The sequence below is a fragment of the Prosopis cineraria genome, unplaced genomic scaffold, assembly GCF_029017545.1.
Source record: "Prosopis cineraria cultivar Desert tree isolate PC_DT_omini unplaced genomic scaffold, ASM2901754v1 PC6, whole genome shotgun sequence".
In the NCBI taxonomy this organism is placed as follows: domain Eukaryota; kingdom Viridiplantae; phylum Streptophyta; class Magnoliopsida; order Fabales; family Fabaceae; genus Prosopis; species Prosopis cineraria.
Genome location: NW_026555337.1, coordinates 17,841,313 through 17,859,180, shown reverse-complemented (window position 1 = coordinate 17,859,180; position 17,868 = coordinate 17,841,313). Strand labels below are relative to the sequence as shown.

Sequence of the window (17,868 nt, the reverse complement as noted above, 5' to 3'; positions counted from 1 at the left end):
GGATCCTTCTACACTTTGAGATAAAGCACTATTAAAAATCTTGGAGTTCTATCATCAATCATGCCCCTACAACATATGTGTGATCTTTAGGCTACTTTCTCTCTAAAATGAAAACACAAAAATCATTAAGAGCTTTTGGTATTTTTTTTTAAAAAATATTTCTTTAAGAACTTTTAGTATTTTAAAATCAATGATAGAGTATATAAAATAAGCCAACTTTTTTCAATTCATTAAGTTTTATTCTTAAAACTTCATAGTCAACATCAAAGTATTTTAATAAATTAAAAAAAGTTAAAATTATTAATTTAAATCAAGCTCAACAAGTCAATTTAAATTAGTTTAAAAAATCTAAATTTAAAAAAAACATTACTTGAAGCTTATTCCAACAGCCCGATTGTGCTGAAAGAAATCCTAACTAAATCCAAATCTAGATAGGCTTAACTTAAATTTTTATTATTAATAAAATTAAAATTAAAATTAGATTAAATTGAAAATCTTAATATTTTAACTTAAAAAATAAAATTAATTAAAAAATAAAAAAATAAAATAATATTTAATAATTGTGCATTCAAATTACCTCAAATAAGCCTAAAAGCTCGAATGGTTAGAATTAAGCCTGACTTTGGCATCTTTTATAAAATTAATAGGTCCCAATCCACTTAAAAATCCTAGGTCTTAAAGATTAAAGAAAAGGTTTATAGACATTTCTGTGCTTTGCCCCTTATTATTTGAAACTAATTTATTTATATATGGATTCTTGATGTATTTGAAATGTATTTTTATATAACAAATAATATATGATAAAAATAAATTAATTTAATTATTTGTGGTTTGATCAGACCATTAATCTTAAAAACCAATGGCTTGACTGGATATAGTTTTTAATACCTTGCCCTTAACTACGAGGAAAATATAAATGCTTTCCATGACAAAAATGAACATTTATATTAATATAATCACCTAAATCAAAAATTTAATGAAACAACCCTAACTTTCCCTTTTCTTTTGCCGTCATCTCTAACTTTCCCACATGTTTTTACAATATCAACTCATATTGACTGCCTTGACTTACATTACAAGTATTGCCTTAGACTTTCCCCGCTCATGGACTCCATTTCCTTGAGAATTTCCTGAGCAAGAGATTTAACACAAGGCTCCACATCCTCAAGCAATTCACCAAGGAAGGGGATTGTTTCAGCCAGCAATACAAGATACTCTTCTTTCAAATTCTCCACTAAATATTTAACTATTCTTAGGCCCAACATTCTTGCTCGCACCTTCTCACTCCGTGTCTGCATCAACACCTGCAAAACAAACAAGGCATCATAATCTGAATAAGCCATCAAAAGAGATTTAAAATAAGAGATATTCTAGACACATTTCATCATGCTGAAAAATGGTGAGAGAGAACATTTAGATAATACAATTTGGATAGGCCCTTATACTTCGATTGCATTTTGTTTTTAATCTCTAAATTTTTATTTTGTTGTTCCAAGTCTCTTTGGTCTGATCTATCTACAATATTAATCCCTAGTTTTAAAAATGTACATAAGGACCAAGAGTTGATGCTGATAGCATTAATTTTGTTATATAATTCTGCTAACCTGCTAGTTGATAGGGTAAAAATAAGTTGACATAAAAATAAATTGACTAGGTATGAATAAAAATAAAAAGTTAAGGAAGCCAAAAAGGCTTTCTTGTATATTTGGATTAAACAGAATGTGGAAGACAAAGGCAAAATTAAATACACGTCAACAATGAGCTTAATAGAGTTACGGATACATCTGTAAAATTAACTCCATCAGTGCCAGCTCATGTCCTTATGTGTATTTTTAAAAATATAGAGATTAACATTGCAAATAGATCAAACTAAAGAAACTGGGAACAACAACATAGAACTACGGGGACTAAAACCAAAATGAAATCTATTATTGTATTTTCTCATACTTCTTTTTACAGCTTGGTACTACATGATTGGGTATTCCCAAAAAATAAAATCCCCCACAGTAATAGAAATCTGTATTTACCTCATGATTCAAGGGCTTCCACAAGAGGTCACTTCCAGCAGTCACGGCCATTTGACCAACGCATACAACCAGTAGGTCATCAACTTCCTTCACACTAGGCAAATTCGGGGTGTCATCCAACAAAGCTGGTGGTTCGATGACTAGTTGTGAAACAATCGGTTTCAATAGCATCTGCAGCAACCATAATTTAGGTGAAAGGATATACAAACACGAATACTATATTAATAGAGGATCAACCTTTCAATAAACTTCATCATGCAAAGCAACATCAGGAACAAGAATGAAGATAATTTGCAAAGTTCAAAAGTACTGAATAGAATCCTAATCACTCGGAAGTACTTGATGAAAAAAGGGGAATGGAATTAAGAAGTGATTTTGTGGATGTGAAACGTCATTTATTCCCTAGATAAAAAATAATAATAAGAGGAGGCGTGCATATCGGATAATGATTGCAAGGGGTATATAGATATTTAATATCTTGATTTGCGTTTTAAAGGAAAAAAATGGAATTAACTGCGTTCTAAAATCCAAATTTGGAAATAAAAATAATAATTATCAACATGGTAAAGGAGAAGGAAAAGCAAGATAAAGATATCCCTTGAATGCAGATAAATATTCATAATCATTCAGTGCTTCTCTAATCTGTACATATCAAAGTTTGCCGTTAATTGAATCAAATACAGTATTTTAGTTTCTAGGAAAAGGAGGTATTTACGCACACAAGACAGGCATGTATAAAATAAGTTCACCTATTCATCATAACAACCAAAGTAAAGATATCTTTGTTCATAACAACCAAGATTTGGCATCGTGGTGGCAATGTAAAAGAATTTCCTCACCTGAAAGTTTGAAGAGTCAAGAAACTTGGAGGATCCAGTATCATAGAGAAAACACTTGTGTAAACACGACAAGACTAGCTTCCTAAGATGCCAGCTTTTGATAGAAACAATACCTCCCTTTGCACCGTTATCATCCAGAATCTTAGCCTTCTTTTTCTTCTGGCTCAAAGGTTTTACATCTCCAGTATCGCTAAGATAGCAAACACAGCTACCAAGCAAGTGTTTGAAATAAGGAACAAACAATGACCTACGCATGCACAGCAGTGAAGAAATGATGAAGCAATTCAGTCACTACTTTTAAAGAGTTCCACAAAGAAAACTGTTTGTGTTGCTAAAGTTACTTGTGTACGCATAATTTAAATGAGAAAGGAAGGACTTCTCACTAAAAACAAAGTATGGATATAATATATAATAATGTCAGTTTCAGATGAAGTTTCGTAATATAACTCAACAGCCAATCACCATGATTAGATAGTATAATACACAAGGACCTTTATAGACATGACATAATATTGCTTTACTCAAAACATAAAAAAAAAGTGTTCATGGGAATATTATGTCATTATTGTAAATAATTAACATTTATTAAGATCATTAATTAGGCTTTAGTAGTATTTATCAGTTTTTATCTCTCTTGATGTGTATATATAGGACCAGTTGTACATTAGAAGATGAATGAGATAATACAATTTTTCCTCTCTAAAAATTCCACATGGTATCAAAGCATAAGGCTGAAAATTTCAAATAAGATTAGCTCTGGAATGGCTAGAATGAGACCTCCTGAACAGTATGTGAGGGCATTTGTGTGGACAATGGTGGAGCAGGTTTTGAATCTCACCGCCACCCTAGAGGTACTTAGGAGGCTCCAAACAGCAAAACCTAGGATGGTGACGGCGAACAGCAGCATGTATGGAACACATGCGCCACCCCTGCTCACAGCATCAGCAAGCTTCCAGCGGCGCGTGGAGGCTCTGTTCAGAACGCAATCTTCTCGGACAGTGACAACGCACGCTCTTCGACCAGATCCAGCACAATCTGGTCGATGGGTACATCATTTTCAAACCATATCAGGTCGTATGGTGTTGTTAGTGCCCTGTTTTGCTGGGTTTGGAGTATATTAGGTTGTAGCTTCTGATTTCAGTCTATCAGAAAGCCTTTTCCTCATTTTAAGTGCTAGAAGTGGTGCTGTGGCTACTTTTATGTAGTGTTATGCATAATTCTAGATCTGCAACCATGGCATTAGTGGCAAAAAGAGGTTCTTTTCTTTAGGCTTTAAAGACGACTCGAAGTGCAGTGGTCTGGATCATGGATAACAGGGCATCTGATCATATGACTAATTGTCATCAATTGTTCACTACTTACATCCTATGTGCCAGAAATATTAAAGTGAAAATTGCAGACGGCTCCTTAGCACACCGGTGGCAAGAAAAGGGAGTATCCGTATATCAAATTCTATTATTTTGGAATCTATCCTTCACATGCCAAAACTTGACTGTAATTTACTTTCAGCTAGTTAACTAACCAAGCACTCAAATTGTTTTGCTAAATTTCTCTCATTACATGTGTGTTACAGGATCTATTATCTGGTGCGACAATCGGTAGTGCCAATGAATATGAGGAGCTCTACTATTTAGAGGTCATCACTCGAGTGGATAACCCACCTATTATTGGTAATTCTGCATCTACCTCTAAATTTCATGATTTTATGTTATAAGAGAATGGGTCACCCTAATTTTCATTACCTTCAACGGCTGTTTCCAACCTTATGCCCGACCTTGAATCCTAGTGAAATCTAGTGTGAGGTATGTGAACTTGCCAAACACCATCGAACTTCCTTTCCTAAAGCCAAATACACACCTACCAATCCTTTCACAACCATCCACAATGATTGTGGGGACCATCTCGCATTTCAAACCATACTCAAACAAAATGGTTCATCTCCTTCATTGATGACTATACTCGTGTTTGTTGGGTTTACTTTTTAAAAAACAAATCCGAGGCTGCATCCACATTCATGAGTTTTTTCACCATGATCAAAAACCAATTCAATACTAGCATTCGAGTTTTACACACTGACAATGGTACTGAACACTTCAACCAATCTTTGAGTAATTTTCTCCAGATGCATGGGATTATCCATACCAGTACGTGTGCCCATACACCCCAACAAAATGGGGTCACAAAGGAAAAATAGACATATTCTTGAAGTTGCAAGAGCACTCATGTTCACTTGCAATGTGCCAAAGTTTTATTGGGGAGATGCCATTTTAACCGCAACCTATCTCATCAACCGAATGCCCATTCAAATATTAGCCTTCAAAACTCATCTCCAAAAATTGCAGTGTTTTTCCTACATCCCACATTGAAACCAAACTTCCGCTTCGTGTGTTTGGGTGCACAACCTTTGTTCATATTCACCAAAGCAGTAAACTTGAACCTCGAGCTATCAAGTGTATCTTCCTTAGCTATTATCCTACTCAAAGAGGATATAAATGTTTCGATCCTGTTTCTAAACGCATCCTTGTAAGCCTCGATGTTACTTTCTATGAAGAAATTCCTTTTTATTCCAATTCCTCAATTCAGGGGGAGAATATAGCTGAATCTCAAACTTGGGAACCAGAACCTAACACTAAGTATATACTCCTTGAGTCCATGTCTCCTTTACCAGAACCATCACCTCTGTCCAACATCCCACCTTCACCAACCTCCTTTTATGCCAAAGTTTGAGGAAAACAAGAAAACAGAGAAAGATGTGGAAAGACCACAAAAGGGGGAGTTGTTAGTTTACACTCAAAAGAAGAAAACAAAAGATAGTGAGCAACTTGTATCTAAGGCACCAAGAGAGTCAGAACTAGAGGTAGTCCCTGAAGCTGACGTACCAAGGAATGATCTATCTAATATGCCAGATGACTTAGAACAAAGAAGTAAATCTACTGATCTTGATCTACCTATTGCCCTTCGGAAACAACCTCGGTCTTGTACTTTGCATCCGATTCAGAAGCATGTATCTTACAAGGCTTTAGTTACCGAGTCTTCATCACTAATTTGGATAAAGTTGTTATTCCTAACAACATCCAAGAGGCACTGGAAATACCAGAATGGAGAAATGCAGTTATGGAGGAAATATGAGCTTTCGAGAAAAATGGAACACGGGAGATTGTTGAAAGGCCCAGAGGTAAGAAACTAGTTAGTTGCAAGTGGGTTTTTACCCCAAAGTATAAGGCTGATAGCACACTTGACAAGTTGAAAGCACGATTAGTAGCAAGAGGTTTCACCCAAACTTATGGCATAGACTACAAAGAGACGTTTGCACTAGTGGCAAAACTGAACACTATAAGAATTCTATTGTCAATGGCAGCCAATCTTGAATGGCATCTTCATCATCTAGATATCAAAAATGCTTTTCTAAATGGAGAATTGAAGGAAGAAGTCTACATGACTTTACCTCCTGGGTTTGATAGAGGCAGCAATAACAAAGTATGCCGGCTGAAAAAATCATTGTATGGCTTGAAACAGTCACCTAGGGCATGGTTTGACAGATTCTCAAAGGTCCTGAAGTTAGAAGGCTACAAGAAACGATTGTCAGATCATATGATGTTTGTTAAGGCTGAGGGAGCTAAGAAGTGCATTCTCATTGTGTGTTGATGATATAATCCTTACAAGAGATCACGTTGACAAAATAGCAAGGATACAAATTGTCCTTGGTAAGGAATTTGAAGTTAAGGATCTTGAAAACTTGAAATATTTTCTCGGGATGCAAATTGCTAAGACAAAACAAGAAATATATGAACATATGTATCGCAGAGGAAGTATATACTTGGTCTTCTCAGGGAAAGTGGCACGTTGGGTTGTAAACTTGAGGAAACTCCTATTGTGGTCTCGAAAAAGAAGCCGCTGCCTAAGAAAAGCGGCATTAAGGAGTTAGAAGGAGAAGACAACTCTAATGATGAAGTTGAAGAAGACAAGGAGAAAGAAGAAACCGTTGATAAAGACAAATATCAGAGACTGGTTGGGAAGCTGATTTATCTATCCCATACAAGGCCAGATATTGCTTTTGCTGTCAGTGTAGTGAGTCAATACATGTGTGATCCAAGGAAGAGACACCTAGAAACTATATATAGGATTCTCAGATACCTTAAAGGTACACCTGGTAAGGGATTGTTATTTAAGAAACATGATCAAAGGACAATTGAGATTTACACCGATGTCGACTAGGGGGAGACCTATGGAGACAGGAGATCCACCTCTGGCTGTTGCTCATTTGTGCAGGGAAACTTAGTGACCTGGAAAAGTCAAAAGCAAAGAGTTGTATCCAGAAGCAGTGCTGAATCAGAATTGAGACCATTAGCTCAAGGAATTACAGAAGAACTACGGATAAGAAGGATCCTTGAAGAAATACAAGTCAGAGTTGATCCACCAATAAAATTGTATTGTGAAAATAAGGCTGCTATAAGCATGGCATTGAATCCTGTACGGCATGAGAGATTTAAACATGTTGAAATGGATAGACATTTTATCAAAGAGAAAGTAGAAGGAGGCATTGTATGTCTAACATACCTACCTACAAAGCTACAAGCTGCGGATGTGCTAATCAAGGGACTACCTAAGCTAGCATTTGAGAGTTATATAAGCAAGTTGGACATGATTAGCATCTATGATCCAACTTGAGAGGAGCGTGAGAATATTATGTCATTATTGTAAATAATTAGCATTTATTAGGATCATTAATTAGGCTTTATTAGTATTTATCAGTTTTTATCTCTCTTGATGTGCATATATAGGACCAGTTTGTACATTAGAAGATGAATGAGATAATACAATTTTTCCTCTCTGAAAATTCTAGTGTTCTATTATTTAAAAATCGAAACATAATAAACCCAATAATTCTAGAGAGATGCTTCAAAAAAGTCTCTTTTGAGAAGCCCATAAAGCAAGTAAAAAGAGGCACTTTTGAAAATAATACCAACTAAAGGATGAAAATATGGTACACAGACATTGACTTACCGATGGCTCTCTGCAAGTTTATTTACCATGCCATAGAAGGATATGGCCCTAGCAGTGCTACCTACTGATGCACCCACATCAGATTCTGCCCATTCAATACTCTTTATGAATAGAGGTTTGAACATGCTCTCAGTAAGTTTCATGGTCAGAGCAACCATTGCATTGATCACACTTTTTTCTACTGCGTCAATATCATGAACAGAAACAGGACTCTGATGACGCAGATCAAGTGCAAGAAGACAAAGGTCAAAAATCTTTCCATGGAAAGCAACAATAGATGACCTTTCCATGGTGCCGACAAAGGTTGCCAACATGTCAAACATAATATCTAAGCTCTTGTCCCCAGCATTAATAGAAGCAGGATAAACATTTAACAATGGTGGCAGGGCAAGTCGAACCTGTTTCAAAATAAAAGCTTTGCTAAGTAAAGAGAACACCAAAATGTTGATTTCTTAATACTGTTATATGATACTATAAAACAATAAAGGCTTACAGGGATTCTCTCTGCAAGGAGCTTGCGAAGCCCACTAGCTCTAGATTCGACCTTTGCATCCATTCCAGAGATATATTCAGGATGAAGTACCAGAAGATTTATTATATTTGGCAGATAAGGATTTAGAAATCCACCAAGCTTGTCCACAACTACCTCCAGAGTGATGAGAACAGATAACAAATATGAGTCTTTTGAGGCTGAGGAAACAAACTCCATACTTTGAGCTTTGATATCTGAATCAGAGAACAGTTCAGAAAGTAGCTTCATCATATTTTCCATTATATGAGGAAGCTCTGCTAAAGCTTTTGGACCTAGAACATTGATCAAGGAAGCAGTTGTTCGAAGGCAGCTAGAAGCCACAGCCAAGTTGCACAAACTGATGGATCTTGCAACAGATCTGAGGCATAGAACGAAGATTGAATTATTAGAAGGCAAACTGTTCGCTAAAACTTCTAATGCAGAAACTGCTGCCACTTTCAACGATGTATTTGAACCCTCAGCTGGATCATCAATTACCCATACAATTTCAGAACACATCTTATCAAACGACTTTTGATCACTCTCATTCATATTAAACCAAGGAAAACATGGATTTGAACTTTGAGCTTTACTTTCTTTACTCTTTGAACTAACAACTTTATGATTTCTTGCAGTCTCACACAAAAGCCCAAGAGCCTGCAACACAAAATATGCCATTATTGAATAAACATTCCTTATCTCACATTGCTCATCATTGCATGAATTACATATGAAACAAGAAATATAAGCTGTTCCTACTCAACTACTCCGGGGAAAAAAAAAGAAAGAAAGCAAACTATGACACAGAGATATGTCAGATACGACAAATTTTAAAATTGTAGGATATGGGTGCAGGGGATATACATTTGTAATTACGTACATATTTAACAAATTAACACAATGAATAATATAAAAATGTAGTTTAACTAAGTATTTCAAAAGTAATATAGCGATATTAACAGCAAAACTAAGCTTGAGATATTTTGAAGCATTTCAGATGGGGGAAAAAATCAATAATTAAAGTTTCAGAATATATTGCATGTAACATGAAGTGCAATACATGTATTGTATTGGATACGTATCTAATATGGGTACGTTAACCTCTTAGAAGTATCTGTGCTACATGGTCCTAATGTCAAAGATTTTGAAGTATAACACGAGATATACAAATTATAGTTTAAGAAATTACCCTTTCACCAACATCTTTATCTGAATGGCGGAGCAACTTAGTTATGCTCCCAAAGTATGCTGAAGGTATCATGACCAAGGTAATATTTCGCACAGCAGCACGCATGGTTTCTTTTAACTCTTTTCTCAGAATAACAGGGAACTTCAGTTGTTTCTTTTTTGAAAATACAAGTTGTAAGAGAAAAACAATCTGCTCCATAAGCTTTCCAAGTCCCTTCTGTAATATCAAAACAGTCACAACTTTGGAGGAAATTAAAATTTTGGCAATAAACAGTAGCATTCAACCATACCAAGTAGCAGCATGAATACATAAATTGATTGCAAAACTATAACAAGAGACTAGAATGAGCATCTCAGTAAGAGGACTAAAAGAATAATGAAAGAAATTAAATACACGATCAAATAATGAGCAATCGTTCTGCTTAAAGATGAAAATTTGTATCAGCGAAGGGTCTGTGCCTCACTTGCCTAAACAATAGCAGGCCATTATAGATATTATTGGGAGAATTATAATATATGCCAAAGCAAAGGATTTGAGAGAATTGTGAGGAACTTTCATCGATCTAGGTAGTTGAATTTTGAGGACCATCTAGTTAGAGTACAATACTTCATGGCATCAGGTATTCCAAGGCACAACTTATATTATGATAGAAGGAATGTCAAAACTGAAATAACTCTAATGAGACTTACAAAATAATTTTAGGAATATATTCTTTTAAGCGACTAGTTTCATCCATGTTGGGTGGTAGAAGCACTTTTCTGAGGTTTTGCAGATTAATTGGGTGGAAAATATCCCCCAGACACACAATGAAGAAGGCAAAGGATTGACATTAATGACAGGTTACAGGATTGCAAACCTCAATAAATGTCCCATCATATATGTGTGAGCTGTAGCTCTGGTTGGGATTACTTTACCTCAGTTCTCTATTCACCACAGGGTTTATAGATTTGCCAAGTAACAGTCAGTTTGGATTTTTTTTTTTTTTTCAGCGGCATTTTTATTGCAGAAATGTTACAGCATCTTACATTATTTATTTTAATGTCTCTGGCAAGAAGAGAACAAAATTTTGTGGCACAGCACATTGTTTGAAGTCGTGGCAAATTCGATTGGAAAGGAATGCATGTATTTAGATAGGCACCCCCTTGCCAAACCTGTCCAGGTGCTTTACAATACAATGGTAATTATAGGATCTACTTGGTAACATATGAATGTTATAAAAGGTATGCGTCTCTATCATGGAGACAGACTGAACAGTGAACACCCTCATGAGATATTGTGCCATTAATAAAGTCAGATGCTTGAAGACTTAAGGTGTCATAAACCACGAATACATAGAGAACGATACCTGAATGACATCCGCATCTTCTCCTGATTCCATCTTGACTAAAAATTCTGGATCTTGCAATTTGTGCAAAGTAAACTGCATTGCAAGAAACAACTCTAGAAAGAGTCCAGGGTCATTTTCCAGTCGTTGAAGCAGCATAACTAAAGCAGGAATCCATGTCACGCTTGTGTATTGTTCACATATTTGCACAGCCAGTTTGTACTCCCACTCTCTTGCATAAAATGTTAATGCATCTGGAGCCTTGATATCAAGGAAAGTAGTTTGTTCCCTTGAAACTAGTGAATGGAAAAGCAGGACAAACAATGAAGCCAAGCTTTTACCCTCACCCAAAGTTCTGTAAAGTCAGAGCATGGTTACATGTAGCTTGTGAACCGATAAACAAAGTTAAGGAAAGCGAAATATAGCTTAAAGAGTAGCTTACCTTAACAAATATAAAACAATTGACAATCTTTTATGCTCAACAACATCGGGCAATGTATCCATGAAAATCTGTAGGGAAAAAACAATATTAAAATATTGACATGCTTAGAATTGCTTCTATTCATTTGGATACACACACGCACGCACACACGCAAAATCGTGTGTGTGTGTGTCAAGAAATAACTACCTTCAGTAATGCTTCTACATCATCAGTCTTAGACAGCCAACAAGGAACAATCGTGGATATAAGATCCTCAAAAACATGCTTTGAATGACTGTCAATCTACAGATAATAATCAAATGGTGAGAATGCAGACTATATATTGAACTAGACCTGATCATGGGTCAAAACACACCCAATCCAAACAGAAGATATGAGATATAAGCCTGAAAGATCCCAACTAAAAAACAAGCAAGTCTACAAAATTCTGAAACCCATATATTGAACAGGCCAAGAATACACTTTTTAATAATCCCAAACCCTAGCCTGACCCATTAGAACATGTTGTGATATTAAATATATTAGCAAAACCTTGCTAGAATTTTGTGTCAGTGAGACTACAACGACTTTGAAGAAATAGAATACCGAAAAGTCAATCCATCTAAAGCATGTCTTTTATTTTATCAAAAAGAAGAAGAAAAACCATATCTTTAAGTTTTACTCAACTTTTTGCTTATGAATTTAGAAAAGGAATTTCACGTTGCTGTGATGTAACAAGTCAAAAAAATGTCATTCTTTTCTGCCGACCACACTCACTAGTGGAACGTTTCTATAGAAGTATTTTTCTCCTTACAATTAAGATCCTAGACTCTCATATTGGCTATGGTAACTATGATATGATGGCTTTTGTATGGGAAAAAACAAACCAAAAAAGATAAACGGAGAGGAAAGTATCTTGGCTTTGGCCAAGCCTTTTCTATTAGGCCCAAATTTCCCTCCCCCAATCAATTGTAATAAAATGTCCCTAATATCAATAATTGCTTATAATCTTCTTATAATTTGAAGAAATAGAATACCCAAAAACCAATCCATCTAAAACATGACTCTCCCTTCCCCTATATAGCTTATAATCAATTGTAAGAGTTAACCGAAATCCAAGCACACTCTTCACTGTTACCCCAAATTTCAAAGTTGCTTTAATCATATATTGACAAACCTGTGTGACAGTTGATTCTCCAACAACAGCAACAATATCAAGTATATGCCCAAAAACTTCTTCAGGAAAAACTTTAGCAACAGCAGAAAGCAGAGAAAATACATGGTTACGGGTGACTGCATCATTCGAAGAATGGGCACACTCTATCAGGACTTTCAAGTCAATTTCATTTGTTATATTTTCCTGAGAACAAAAACAGAAAATAAATTTGAATTAGGGAAAAACAGGCAAACCAAATAACTGGTTAGACATATTGAACTTTGAAGCATCAAGAATAAAAATGAACCTTAAATGGAGCACTGCCATCGAGAGATGTGATTATATCCTCAAGGATTATCAACAAAGTCTGTTGAATATGACATACTGCATTAAGGTTAGTCTCACTTAATGAAGGTTGGGCCAGGCCCTTCTCCTGGAAGAGAGAATCATTCACCCACTCCTTGGAAAAAATCTTGCTCAGAAGCTTAAATAAGGGGTTTATAAGCATGTGCCTACAACCATCAAAGCGGAAAGTTAGCACAAATACTATTTATTTTGTTGATCCAGAAGAAGCAATTGTTTTCTAACCTCTTTGTTATGTCTTTCTTCAGTAATAAAACATCAAGAAGAGAACTAAGGATATAGAAAGAATTCTCCCTTCTAAATATGCCTTCCTCTGCATGCACGCTTAGTTTCTTTTTCTTCTTGGATTCTGAGATATTTATGCAACTTCCCCTTTTAAGTATGATATCAAGCATGTCGCCAAATACTGAGAAACTAATCTGCAATCCCAAGACAAAGACCACTGACCACCAGTTAATCTTTCACTTTTTCCTTTATAGAATTTCTTCTATAACTAATATGGTGAAAACCACTACATTAAAAAGGGAAAATAGTTCCTAAACAAAAAGTATAATAGACCATGACACAAAAGAACCACATGCTCCCTCAAATCACTACCAGCTACATCAAAATTTTAAAAGAATATTTATTCAAAAATCCCATTCTCAGATAAACCAACATTAAAAATGTGTACATGCACGAATGCACATTTTGCAAACCAGGATACCATCAGTTCCAAGCAGAGCATTGCTTATATAAGATCTATTGACTTGCCTTATAGACTTGTGGCTTCCTGGTTAGGGTGCTCTACTTTTAACTGGCAAGTCGTGAGTTCAAACAGGCATGATTGAAAAAAGATCTATTAATTTACCGAATTGATTAAAGATCTTATGGCACAGGCATAAAACTAAAGTTCTTAATCTGCAAAAATATTATCTATCAGGAAAAAAATTCTCTTTGGCAACCACTCAAGTTCATTATTTAAAAATCAGATGCTCCCATAAACTATTCTGCATCATACTGGTAAGCAACAACAAAATAAATCCAACACGCCAACCAACTAACAGATAATAAAAGATATACTAAATTGAACACATAATGTAAAATTACACAACTGATGAGGACAGAACTTACATCTATACGCGATACAGCCTCTCTGGCAGCAGTTTGTATATCACCATTAGCATTACGGCACAAAAACAAAAGCTCATGAAACAAATGCTCCTGTAAAACATAAGAAAGTTAATTGTCAGAAATTTAATGCATCAAGCAAGGACAACAAATGCAAAATGATTTAATGTGGGTCTAAATTGATCAATTATTATGTAAAGCGATGACATAATTTGGATACCTTTACTTCAATCTTCAACCCCCTATAGAATTGACAACTAAGTTTCCTCAGAACGGTTATACAGGGCTGTACAAAGGCAGGGTGATTGGAAGTAGTAGAATCCAACTGACCAAGGCAGTAGCCAGAGCATGTAAGCACATGAAAGATAAAACCACCTAATGTAGAAATGTTATATCACTTACCCGCAAAGCTGTCAGTAAATGATCTTCAAAATCATTTCCACCAGAGGAAGAGGACATAACACAGCTCTACGACAACAGTATGAATTAGTTCACATCAAATTCCATATGGAAGGGTGCCCTCAGCCAAAATAAACTGGATACACTTACCTCAAGTAATAGGCATAGCATTTCAATTTCAATGCTTGACAATTTCTGAGAGGACTTATCTAGAACATTAACATATTGATTCCGTCTGTTCAAAAGTAGGGAAAACAGTGACACAACTTCTTTAACACATGCAATGCCTTTTCCAATTCCCTTGAGCAAGGATAAAATCTTCAGCTGAAAGAAACACCAAGGTACAAATATAAATTGCTATCCTAAGATTACATAAAAGCAATACACATAATAGTATAAAAACACTTTTAAGATGTAGAACTTTGATTAAGAACACAAATTCTATGCATAAAACCGGAGAAGGAAACAGTTCAGAAAACATAACAAACCTTGCCATAGTTTGAGAGTTTCAAAGCAGAACCCAAAATGAAGCAAAGAATTTTTTCTTTTGTAGACTGATCAAATCTGAGAGAAAAAATTAGGCACAGAAAGAAAATGAAAATTAGTAAGCTCGACCAATTATTTAATGAGAAAAAGAAAATAGACTTGCCAGACTAACAAAGCATTATACATTGGGTGTGTAGTTGATCAGATCCTATCACCATGGAGCAAAACAAAATAACCCCATCCAATTTGGTCTCCCATATGACAAATATGACAAATGTAAGTGTCAAAATAACCTCCTTAAAGTGACTTCCAAATAAACTATAACCTTTCCCCCCCCCAGGGGGTGGGCCTGGTATAACCAAAGGTTGTCCTCAGCAATAATTCTCGCTAGATTCTCATTGCTTTAACTCAAGTACAAGAGAATTTGATACAGGGAAGAGGTGTGCTTCACAACAGAAGAAATAAAAACGATGATAAGCAACTAAAAAATACAGAATATGAATATCAACAGAATTTACCATTCATAGGACCTAATAATGTCAATGTCTATGGACATTAGATATATTCATTCTTCTAAACTTTAAATTTTGGAACTGAGCCGTTAACCACAAAAAACATGGCCCTTGCCTTCCAGCCAATGAAAAAGCTGATAACTAAGAAAACCTTCAAATTCCACACCAAGTATCAACCCTTATATCTGATGACGACAATAACAACAACAAACCTTATCCCACTACGTGGGGTCAGCAACCCTTATATCTAGCAACAATAAACATTACCTCACTAAGTGGGGTTAGCTATATGGATTACACAATATCATTGTGCTCTATCAACAACCAAACTTTTTCGATATATTGTTAACCAAGAAGTCTCATTTAATACCTTCCATTGTCTCTATCTAGCAACAGCCCTTTATAAATTATAAAGAATACTTGTCATATTTAATTATTATCAAAATGCATGATAAATTACAAAGGACACTGCTGAAGTGAGTGTTCAAAAGAAATTTACAATGGATTAGCAGGTGTTCTGTTCTTACCCTTGAGCAAAAAGAACAACCAACAACCTAACTAACTCCTTTTCCATTGACACAGAATATCCAAAATTGACATTTCAACCACTCAAACTAGTTTCTATAATTCACACCCCAATTCTTTGCTCTTCAAATGCAATTTTCATCTTAAAGTAGAACTATCAATAAGGGCTGGCCCAGCCAAGGGTCAAGGTTGAATCATCACTGGGCTGAAAAGACCTTCCGTACACAACTTTTCTAGGCCTAGCCCTGTAGCACCTAAGCCCTTTTTTTTTTTTTAAACAACAACAACAACAACAAGCCTTTATCCCACTAGGTGGGGTCGGCTACATGGATTGCAAGACGCCATTGTGCTCTATCATTTATCAAGCTTTTAGGAATATTATTAATTAAGAGATCGCGTTCAACAATTCCAAGAGTGTTCTCTTAGGCCTTCCTCTACCTCTCTTAATCGGACTCAAAGTTATATGTTCCACTCTTATCAAGCTTTTTTTCTTTTTAAAAAGATTAAATAAAAAGCATGAGTAATACAATATTACAAACAAAATTTAAACATAAATTCATAGTTAGACCATTAAAACATACTATTGCTCATAATTCAAATCATAATTCGTAAAATTAAGTCACCACAATCAATTCTTAATCATCATCAATAACAATATTATGTTTGTAATACAATATTACAAACAAAATTCAAACATAAATTAATAGGTAGACCATTCAAACATACTATTACTCATAATTCAAATCATAATTCGTAAAATTAAGTCACCACAATCAATTCTTAATCATCATCAACAACAATGTTGCGTCATGTAAGTAGCTGCTTCTTGCCTTCTAAGAGACTGACACTAAAGAACTAAAACTAAAGGTGCACTAGGGATTGAGTCATAAAAATTACAAAAATAAATAAAAAATTAAGACAGTAAAGCCTATAAGGGCCAGCCTTCTAGACCCTTTTATCATCTTCATGGAGATGAGCATCCGTTCACATGGTGATAATTATGAAGATGATTTCCCACAATCTTGATTCGCTTGAGCTATGTGATTGATTTGTGAAACAAGGAAATGTGGCAGAAAACATCTCACTATAAACGTAATAAGTATTAGAAAGTCTACTGTTTAGGAAATTTCCCACAAAGCTGGTTCCGTCAAATGAGCATGGTCACAGTAACATTATTTATTAGACGAAGAAATAATTCATGAAAATAGGGAACAAATAAATAATTATGGTAGCATTATAACAATACCTGTTTTCAATATTTTGGGGTACTAAGATGCTGTGACAGGTTGAGCCCAGCAAAGATGCAAACATTGAAGGAAGAAATCTCTCATCAGACAATATTAGTGTTTTTTGCTGATCTATCAAACCCAAAAAATCACCCAGAAAATGGCTCCATGTTGCATTGCTCCCTGTTTTCACCAGTTTTAAAAACAATTGTAAAATAACAACGTAACATTTGACATGTAGGGCGGAATCTAATTGTTTTCACCGTACAGTACAGTACCATTTCTCTTTCCAGAACGTTCAAGATGAGACCACAATACACATAGCCCATCAATGCAGTTCATGGCCGCAATCCTTGTACCCTAAAAATGAGGGGAAATGAAAATGAATCAATTTGGCCAATTCCATTTTCTTGCAAGAGAAAAGACGAGGGGAAAGAACAGCACGAATGGAAGTGGCATAGGCTTCTCAAATTACAACATGGAAGAAAACAATTTGTTGATAATCATGTTTTACAGAATGAAAAGCAAAGGAGGATAGAAAAAGGAAAAGCACCTCCAATGTGCTTGGAATCAAGGGGGGGAAATCATACCTGGTTATCACTAGCCAATGGAACAAGAACTGAAGGAAACTCAGCTAGAAGTTCAAATTGACATCTTTCTTGTGACAGGCTGCAAAGAAATGCAAAGCACTGAAGGCTTTCAATTTGGACTTCAACAGGGACACCTACAGACTCAAAAGACAAGCAAAAGATTAAGCAGATAGAAACTTGTCCAGG

At 35.3% G+C, this 17,868-nt stretch overlaps 1 protein-coding gene across 2 annotated transcripts in view; it reads right to left on the bottom strand.

Annotated features, from left to right (window-relative positions):
• Positions 1-926: 926 nt before the first annotated feature.
• The window catches only part of LOC129312335 (uncharacterized protein At3g06530), a 31,186-nt gene continuing 14,244 nt past the window's right edge, over positions 927-17,868 (bottom strand). For both annotated transcript variants that reach the window (XM_054954889.1, XM_054954890.1), the window contains 20 exons: positions 17,683-17,816; positions 17,371-17,452; positions 17,113-17,275; positions 14,832-14,907; positions 14,494-14,667; positions 14,347-14,412; positions 14,165-14,269; positions 13,948-14,037; positions 13,060-13,253; positions 12,779-12,983; positions 12,493-12,675; positions 11,523-11,618; positions 11,337-11,404; positions 10,916-11,249; positions 9,571-9,786; positions 8,364-9,038; positions 7,871-8,268; positions 2,867-3,113; positions 2,028-2,198; positions 927-1,304 (listed from right to left, as the gene is read on the bottom strand). In XM_054954889.1, coding sequence (XP_054810864.1) covers positions 1,074-1,304; positions 2,028-2,198; positions 2,867-3,113; positions 7,871-8,268; positions 8,364-9,038; positions 9,571-9,786; positions 10,916-11,249; positions 11,337-11,404; positions 11,523-11,618; positions 12,493-12,675; positions 12,779-12,983; positions 13,060-13,253; positions 13,948-14,037; positions 14,165-14,269; positions 14,347-14,412; positions 14,494-14,667; positions 14,832-14,907; positions 17,113-17,275; positions 17,371-17,452; positions 17,683-17,816 — 3,908 coding nt within the window. In that variant the 3' untranslated portion in view covers positions 927-1,073. The remainder of the gene's footprint in view (positions 1,305-2,027; positions 2,199-2,866; positions 3,114-7,870; positions 8,269-8,363; positions 9,039-9,570; positions 9,787-10,915; positions 11,250-11,336; positions 11,405-11,522; positions 11,619-12,492; positions 12,676-12,778; positions 12,984-13,059; positions 13,254-13,947; positions 14,038-14,164; positions 14,270-14,346; positions 14,413-14,493; positions 14,668-14,831; positions 14,908-17,112; positions 17,276-17,370; positions 17,453-17,682; positions 17,817-17,868) is intronic.